The 9,334-nt window shown below is 34.1% G+C and overlaps 1 protein-coding gene across 5 annotated transcripts; it reads right to left on the reverse strand.

The window, feature by feature from the left end:
- Positions 1–597: 597 nt before the first annotated feature.
- Positions 598–7,477, reverse strand: LOC123917832. 5 transcript variants are annotated; one of them, XM_045969688.1, is made up of 10 exons: positions 6,942–7,477; positions 6,807–6,850; positions 6,522–6,672; positions 6,060–6,192; positions 5,092–5,636; positions 4,310–4,592; positions 3,863–4,223; positions 2,814–2,972; positions 1,377–1,853; positions 598–1,176 (listed from the first exon to the last, which is right to left on the reverse strand). In XM_045969688.1, the coding sequence occupies exons 1-10, from the start codon at positions 7,120–7,122 to the stop codon at positions 883–885; spliced, it is 2,628 nt and encodes an 875-aa protein (XP_045825644.1). In that variant the 5' UTR covers positions 7,123–7,477; the 3' UTR covers positions 598–882. The 5 variants fall into 5 exon arrangements, with proteins under 5 accessions (XP_045825644.1, XP_045825641.1, XP_045825643.1 ...); XM_045969685.1 differs by having other exon boundaries at positions 598–1,179; positions 1,377–1,859; positions 6,942–7,317; XM_045969687.1 differs by having other exon boundaries at positions 598–1,179; positions 6,942–7,314.
- Positions 7,478–9,334: the final 1,857 nt, after the last annotated feature.

Below are 9,334 nucleotides of genomic sequence, written 5' to 3' on the forward strand. Positions count from 1 at the left end.
GAGGATGTTCGAGAGAAGCGAACGCACAAAGCACCACAATTCTAGGGACACTAATATTTTTTTCTTGTGTTTTTGTGTGTACGTGCATGCGTGCACCCGTGTATTAAAATAAATAAAATAATTATTAAGCTAAATTTTAAAATAAACTTAGACTTTATGATCTTGATTATAAATATAGGATAATATTTAAATGGGTCATGCTAAGGGCACTAGTTAAGTATACTAAAAAAGTAAACAAATAATAAAGTTAATAATGAGAGAGAATAATTTTTCACATCATTAAAATATTGAATGCATAATTTACGAGATAAAACTTCTATATTTGTATCCTTAACTAGTGCCCCGGGGGCACTGTTTAACATTTTCCTATTTAAATTTAAAAGAAATGGAGAAAAATTGATTGAGGGTTGAGACGTGAAAATTGATGGAAAAATAGAGAGAATTCATTTTCCTATTTTTTAGATCAAATACATCAGTTATTCCATGAATCTAAAATGTAAAAATTTTCTTGTATTAAATAAATCCCAAGACCCTAGTTAGCATTTCCCATGAGAAAATAATCTATCATAATGAACAAGAACAAAAGGAGCAAAAATCTGAGACAGAATACGAAACTTTTCACTATAACATGAGAAAAATGTAAAATGGAAAAAAGTTTATTGTACGTAGTACACAAAATTAGCAGCACACTTAAAACCTAAGTTAACATCACAAGCATAATAATTTATGTAGAATACAAGGGAGCAGCGGCCATATCAGAGGTCTCTTCGGACCAAACAATGGTACATTTAACATTAGACCGTGGTAACGCCTCGGATTGATTGGTCATTTTCTCAAAGTCGCATCATATCAAGACCCTTAAAAACTGGGAGGTGATTAGGATTAGTAGCTGTTTTGCCATAATTGTTGTTGGGACTGCTTAGGTTGTTGGCTTTGAGAGCCAGCAAGGGAAGCATCCCTCGGGTTCTGCTGCTGATGTTCCATAGAAATCCCACTCTGAGATTGGTAGAAATTTGGGTACCCGTGGGGTGCAAAATGTTGCTGTGATGGCTGCTGGCTTTGCCGAAATCCACCTGGCTGTTGTTGATTCTGTCCCTGGAAGCTGTAATATGTGCTGGGAGGAACTGACATTGTTCGGGAACCAGGCCCTTGAACCCACATAGGGTTGTTCTCATTCTGAGAGAAGAAAAGCACAATCAGTAAATTCCTTCAATATAATTAACCATAACATAACAGTGACATGGTCCAGATGTAAACTCGTCTATTTATATGACAATGGTTGCACTGAATTAGTGATGCCAAACTAACTCAACTACTTAGAGAAGCATACCAGGGAAAACGAAAACAGTTAAAAGCATTTTGAAAAAATAATCTACCTGCTGCTGCTGCTGAAGTGAAATCATATGATTGTTGTCCTTATACTGGGCGCTTATAACATCATCATATCCAATGGTTGAGCTAGTAGGGGCAGCTGGTTGATTCAAAGGATAATTTCCACCCGGAATGCTGTTGGAACTTCCAAAACCATATCCAGATGGAATAGAAGCAGACTGAGGCAAGCTGCTGACAGAAACACTATTTTTATATTGTGGAAGCACTGCTGCCAGGGATTGGTGGTATGTGCTATTTCCGGCAAAAGCCTGCTGAAATGCCGATGGCATGTAGGTATAGCTCTGAGGCATGAACGGATAACTAATCATATTAGCAAAATGTCCCAAAGGAAGAGTAGGCTGTGAGTAGGGATGCACGAGGTGTTGAGGAAGTGAAGGTCCAGTGGCAACACCAGCACCAGGCAAAGCTTGTTGATTATTAGGTTGAGCTTGAGGCGTCGAAATGCTGTTTGCCCTTAAAGCCTGCATCATGACCCAAAAAAATTATCAAAAGACTGAATTCCTATAATCTTCCTTTCACAAAACCAATAAAATCAACAGACAAACATAAAACTAAACTCGGGAAATTGTAATCATCTTTACTCGACAATTTTAAAACATATGCACCCATGACAAACACTAAGTACATTTACTATAGTTAGTTTGGTGTGCCCTTCAGAATAGGGGTTAAAACTGATGTATCCATAACCTCCTCTAAGAACATTCCTTTGATTCACATTGGTCTTCCGTATACCCGCAACAAAATTGGGACAAAAGATAATATAAGTATGCACATAAACAGACTATATTGATACTCCCAAAATGGTGGAGCATCAGGATTATCGTATCCATTAATGATAACCGATGCAGTGTGCTCTCTCCTCAGTACTTTCCAACCTCAAATGTATCATAGGACTAGGCAGATAAAGCATAAAACTCTGGAAACTTTTTTTTGTATTTTTTCATATAATATATACAAATTATTATGTATAAATTGATGTGCCGGTATAATGATTAAAAAAAACTACAAATTTGAATATATCATATCAGATACCAGTAACTGTACCCATGCAACATTTGTAATCCATTTTTAAGGTAATACCAAACCGACTAGTAAAGTGAAATGAATAGATTTGTCCACTAGTAGTAGTATATTAACTACCCAGCTGGTCACTCTTTTATATGCATTGTATGCACGAAACAAGGTAAGACTTGTCCCTCGTTGATGAGTAGCATTTATCAGGCAATGAAACAACATAGCATTGCAAAACTATATTTGGATTAAATCAAACAAGAGACCCTGAATGTAAATATGAACTCCTAAATATTATTTTGCTAAGAACAGACAAATACTAAGAGCCCTACTATTAAAATCATTTATAACTCAAACTCTTCCAAAATCTTGTTAATTGGTGAATTTAAATAAGCCGGCAAGAAGTGTACCTCTGACATGTTTATAGTGGGACCACCAATTGAAGAAGCCATGTTGCTATATTTCGTAGGCATTGACTGTGTAACAGGGAAGGGTGAGTATGGGATATCCTCCCTAGCTGTTTGAACCGTTGAAGCCAATAGAGCATTGGGCAAAGAATTTGTATATGCCTAAAAAATAATATAAATTAGATCTAGATAGTAATATTGACAGATAACAACAATATTTAAAGATAAAAGAAATTAAAGTAATATCTGCTGCTATTACTATACCACAACGGTGATATAATATAATGGGACAAAAATATTGCATTATATTAAGGGCTAGGTTCGTGCCATACAGGTTTATTTAGTACTCCCTCTGGTCCTTAATATAAGAAAGAGATCACTTTTTAGATACATTGAAAGATTGATGTATCTAGTCTATAATATAGTCTAGATACATCAATCATTCAATGTATTTAAGTGAACTTTTTTCTTATATAAGGACCCGGAGGGAGTATATGCCATAATAATGAAACATCCCAGATTAGGCAATTTTTAAAAGAAAACACCCAATCCAATAATATATATATATATATATATATATATATATATATATATATATATATATATATATATATATATATATATATATATATATATAGCACAGAAAAAAAATACATCCTAGCTTATTAACAGTCTCAAATCAGTTCATTCCAGAAATAATTATAATTAATTGAAGGTGCAAAATAAGACAGTCTTGAAAATTGTAATTTTTACAATAAGCATGTTTCCATTATTAAGACGTTTTGCAGAGATAGGCTTCTTTTTACTCTCTGAAGAATGGGCGGGGTAATATAGCACCAACAATGACAAGTAATGATATTTGTGCAACCATTTCGTGACAACCTTTGGGCCAACCATCTTCTTCCCTCATCTTTTGGGACAAAAACAATAGAGAGAGAGGATAAGAACACAATGAGAGAGAGAGAGAGGGTTGTCCCAAATTGGATGTACAAATATCATTTTTCTCAATATATTTTGCACATCCAAATATAACAAACGAACCGATGTATTACCATTACACTGGAGAAGGGAGATAAGTTCTGGATCTGTGAGCTTGTCTGTGAATGAGGATATGTGACATCTGGTTGTTGGGCATTTTCATAGGTGTGCTGTTGTTGGGCATTTTCATAGGTGTTCTGTTGTTGGGCATTTTCATAGGTGTTCTGTTGTTGGGCATTTTCATAGGTGAACTCATGCGAAGATGAAGGAAATGAATATTGATTTTCCTGAGCAGTTTCAGAGGGTTCAGATTTTAAAGCCTCTGGTTGTGAAATGGAAGAATGTTCATAAGTCCTAGCGTCCACACCAGTTATGTGGGCTATATTACCACCTGAGGTAGTAGTAATATGCTCATCTCCATAATAGTCAGAATTTCTGCAAGAAAAATTACACATGTGCATAAGTAAAAACTATGAATGACAAGAATATGCAGTAAAGCATTTTATTTTTTAGTCACATACTTGGCATCTGAGGACCCAATTGCTGAAACATCAGGAGCTCCAGAAGTCTCCTCCAAGTTACTGTTTATGGGCCTAGATGCATGTGTTCCGGCACCAGAAACGGAGGCGTTTTGTTTAGATCCAAAACTTCCAAAGCTCAGACTAAAGCATTCTGGAGTATGGAGTTGTAGATGATTTGGAATAAGGACGTCAGAATTGTCCTCCTGTGATTCTGTTTCTTGATCATCTGTTTGTAAATTTAGCTGCTCTAAGTCTGCCGCCACGGAGGAAACACCATTTTCAGCTGAAAAGAAGAATTCCAGAAATTAGGACTCAGAAATCACATAGATGTAGGCACATGTTTAATATGGCCACAATAATAAAAAAATCAAACAATAGTGTTACAATTTAAAGTAATTCTTTCTACACTATTTTATATACCATACAAGGTGCATGACGAGATTAGCAATGCATAAACTTTTAAACCATTAACACAACATACAGAGTTAGATGATAACATAAATAAACATATAATAATAATAATAATACCACCACCAATCAGATTGATTAACCAAATGGATGCATATTTCCATATGCTATTTCTATAACTTAGATATTTGCAAAATCTAGCATATGTTTTTAAGACCATTTACACATAACAGCCATAAAAACATGAAAAATGGGGAATTTAAAGGGAAATCATCTCACATAATGGTGCCATATCTCTAATTACATGATAGTTTAAAGTAAATTATATGAAAAACTTATACAACTCATGCAAAATAAAGAAGCATCTGATTCACCTTCATTATCATCAAAAGGATGCCGATGAGACTGGTAAGAATTTATGTCCTGGTACAAACTATCATCATATGCAGAAGCACTTCCTGGATTATCATCGGATATAATTTTAGCAGGTACAGAAGCAGATACAACACCATCAAGATTCTCATTCTCAACATGACCTTCTTCAGCTACAAATTCATTTACATGGTTCTCCAGTTGCCTATTAGCTTCACCAAAGTTAGATGAATCTGTATAATACTCAGAATTTGGATGGGGATCAACAACAGAGGATACAGAAACTGTTGGTGGGTGCTCAATAGAAGGCCATTCATCATTCTGTTGAACATCAGTGTTAACAACAAAGCCTCGATCATTATTTGTCTCTGGAACATTCAAGTTGTGATGTGAGGCTGCAGAAGAGTTAGGCACGGATGTCTTGGCCTGTGGCCTACCCATCTTGACAATGTCAGCCATTGACACCTGACCTGGGCTCACCGTCCATGCAGATTGCACTCCACCATGTTGTGATGAAGGTAGTCCTTCATAAACACCTACAGAATCACTGCAACAGAATCGAACAATTGTTAGACACTCCATCTTGGCCTACATATCAACACAGTTTTGGCCCTCTCAAGATATTTGCAACATCACATTAGTCTTCCATTACTTTGCAGTATTTATAAATGGAAGAGTGATGTAGCCATTTTGATATCTCATTGATCTTCAGCGGACCAAAATGGGAATTTATTTAGTTATAAAGCTGATACCACAGAGAGATACAGTGGAACCACAAAGTAATTCAGAGAATTTTTTTCAATAGCATCCGATGGTAAAAATACACCAAAAGAAAAGAAGTATTTCAGGGTCATATAAAAATGGCCAGATTAAGTTTCACCTTATAACATCCAGGACTTAATTGCAAAAACACATCATAATCCAATCATGCACAAATGTTTTTGTTTATATGAAGAAAAAAGATAAATACCTCCAAGATGGTGGCTGCCTGTTCACAATATTATCCGTGACAGTAGATGCATACGACATGGATCCTCCACCTCCATAAGCAGCTGTTCCATTTTCCTTCTTAAATGCAGGTTTACCCTGTGGTAGACCATAATCTGATCTCGAAAAACAAGAGGGAAAATTCAAAATAATAACAAAAAGGGTAAGAAGCAAAATAGATTACACAGTAACATTAGAGTAAAGAGTTTAATAAGTAAAAAAACTATTTACACGGTCGCGGGCGAGACCAGCCATAAAATTCTTACTTTTTGAAATATCAACACAAATATTTACATTTACATGGTAAAATATAATTGAAAAAATTTGAGTAAGATTTTTTAAACCAAAACTGCATTCAGTTATTAAACTCTAGAGTAAACGAACACAAATTAAGACATATTCCAAAAATAGTAACAAACAATCAAACATCATCCCAAATACATACCACTATTACTAAAATGATTTGAACTTGCACCTCCACCACCACGGCCAGCATATCGGTCAGTACCACTCCTACCACCACCACCACCACCGCGACTCGATATATTATTATAATTATTAGTCCCACGAGACCGCGGTTCTGTTATATCCTTACCCTGAACAAACAAACAAACAAATAAATAAACACAAAAATCACAACGACAAAAAAAAAAAACAATTAACTCTTGACAATCTTCACAAAAGGTAATAACAAGTTAAAGAAGAGAACAAGTAAGTAAAAAATTTGAACCTCTTTTTTCTTTTCTCGTTTACTCTTAACCTCATGAAAAGGATCTACAATAAGAAAAAACAGAGTGATTAGGTTAGGTTAGGTTAAATTGAAAATTGAAAAACCCTAGCTAGTGTAATAAGAAGAGAGAAAAACCTTGTGATAGAAGACGACTAACAGCTTCGTTAGGGTCCATGTTACAATCTTTAAGAGTAGCATAGATCTCGTTATCAGGTATATTAGTAACTATTTCTTTCAAGCTCTGTACCATTTTCCGACTCGCCGCCGGAATTCCCGACAACGATGAACCTTTCTGTCCCCCGACTTTGCCGCTCATCTTCTTCCGATCCCCTCTCGTTAGGGTTCCGCCGCGATCAAAATACTTTATCTCTTTTTTTGTTTCTCTTTCTCTCTCTTAATTCTCGATTTGCAGCGAAACGGAAAAAGAAAGACAAATGAAACCCCCTCTTCGTGTTTTCTATCTCTCACACGCACACCGTTCTAAGGTTTTTTTTTTAAAATATATTTATGATAATTTTTATGAAAATCATAATTAATTAATATGAAATCTTCGTGACTCATCGAAATTTAATGATTGAATTCTCTCTCTATTTTTTATAGTCATGTTTATCTCTTTGACAAACTTTGGTAAAATTTTATTAAATCTTTTGTATAGATTGAGTTAGTGCTGTGGTGTTTAGATTTTAATAATCGATTTATTTTATAATTATATATTTTATAAAAAAAAACATTTGTACCAAAAAAAACAAAACTAGATTCAGAAAAGAAAAAACATAACTACAGTTCATGTGATTAGTTCGGGAAAGAAAAATGTGACCATGTTTCGTTTAAATTCACCGAATCTAACTTAAAGTACTAAATTTAGTAAAAAAAACTAAAAGTACCAAAGTCGGTAAGATTGAAGGTCAAATTGGGTAACCTCTAAAAAAAGCATTGTATCTCTTCTTTGTTTTAACAAACTATTTATTTGGTGCTTATAAAAAAAAAAAACAAACTATTTATTTGGTTCATATTTTTATTTTTTCTAAAAAAATCTTCTTTGTTTTAATAAACTTATTTATTTGGTTCATATTTTATTTTTAAAAAAATTGTATCTAATTCGGTTGATTTTTAAAAAGTCATTCAAACCAAATCAATGCGGTTAAGGTTGGTTCGATTTGTGCAGTTCATCGCGATATAAAAAATATGACAATATTCAACTTATTTACAAGATATAAAATAAACGCGATTTTTTGTAATTTTTCGTTTGGATTTGTTCGGTTTACGATTTTACTTTTGAATTTGTTCGGATATGAACACCCTGGGTTATAAAGTCTACTAAAACATAGGTTCTGACTTAATAATTTGAGCTTGAATATTTTAAGGGCTCTTTAGTTCGGTCCAAAAATACTCGTTAAAAAAATTGGTTAGCATGACAAAGATGATTAAAAGTTTTTAATTTTTTTTTTGTCGGGTAGTCTAGTGGCTAGAAATTCCACCTTAAACTGGATAAGCGGAGCATCCCGGGTTTGAACACCGGTTCCTGCATATATAACATGATATCTCTACCAACTGAGCTAAGCTCATTGGAACTTGCAAGTTTAAGTTTTATACATCTTAATGATTTATTTTTTCCTTATACGTATTTTTATTTGGACAAAACTTAAGTGCAGTTCCCTATCTACTGTTCAAACTGTTCTCCGAACAAATGATGTCAAGTGGATTACTTATACCACGTCAGTCCATCTAAAGGGATCTACTGTTACTTCTCTTTCTTCTCTGTTGATGTACTAAGTTGGGGATTTGATGGAGTTGTTGTGGGTTAACCGAGACAAAAGAGTGAAAGAGTTTAACGGAGGAAGAAAGTTAACGGTAGATCTGTTTTGATGGGCTGACGTGGTATAAGTAATCCACATGGCATTATTTTATTGGATAACAGTTTGAAGTTTGAACAGTATGCAAGGAACTGTATGTTTTTTTGTCCTTTCTATATTTACTAGACATATTATCATTTCTTGTGAGTAAATCATATTTTATTTATTGTGTATCATGATGACATGATATGTTAAGTCAAATTTAATTGCAACCGGAGTATTATAGTGTGACAATCAACTACATTTGACTGTATTTCGATAATGAAACAAAACAAACTAAAAAAGATACTAAAATATATTAACAATGAGAAGTATATAGTTATATTTATTATCAAACAAAAAAGAACTTTTTAGTTTTAACTCTACGGTATAGAAGAAATAGGAAAAGATCATAATATTTTTAAAAATTAAAGATTTGGCTCTTTAGGGCCGGGTAGCCCTTGCGTGCTCTACATCTCGAAGATTTGCTAAATTTCCAGTGGAGCAGGTGTTATACGAGAACAATTAGTTGATCTGAATTTAATAATTGTTATGGATTATTCGTTGGTAAAATGGAAAGAATTAGGAGAAGAGGGATCATGTAGTATATTTGGAGCCCGTTTTCAAACCGGATTTTTTAGGTGGCCCAATAAATCTCGTGACAATTATGGTCGGTTCGTTTAGAGCCGAGTAGTT

This window comes from Trifolium pratense, linkage group LG3 (genome assembly GCF_020283565.1).
Source record: "Trifolium pratense cultivar HEN17-A07 linkage group LG3, ARS_RC_1.1, whole genome shotgun sequence".
In the NCBI taxonomy this organism is placed as follows: Eukaryota; Viridiplantae; Streptophyta; class Magnoliopsida; order Fabales; family Fabaceae; genus Trifolium; species Trifolium pratense.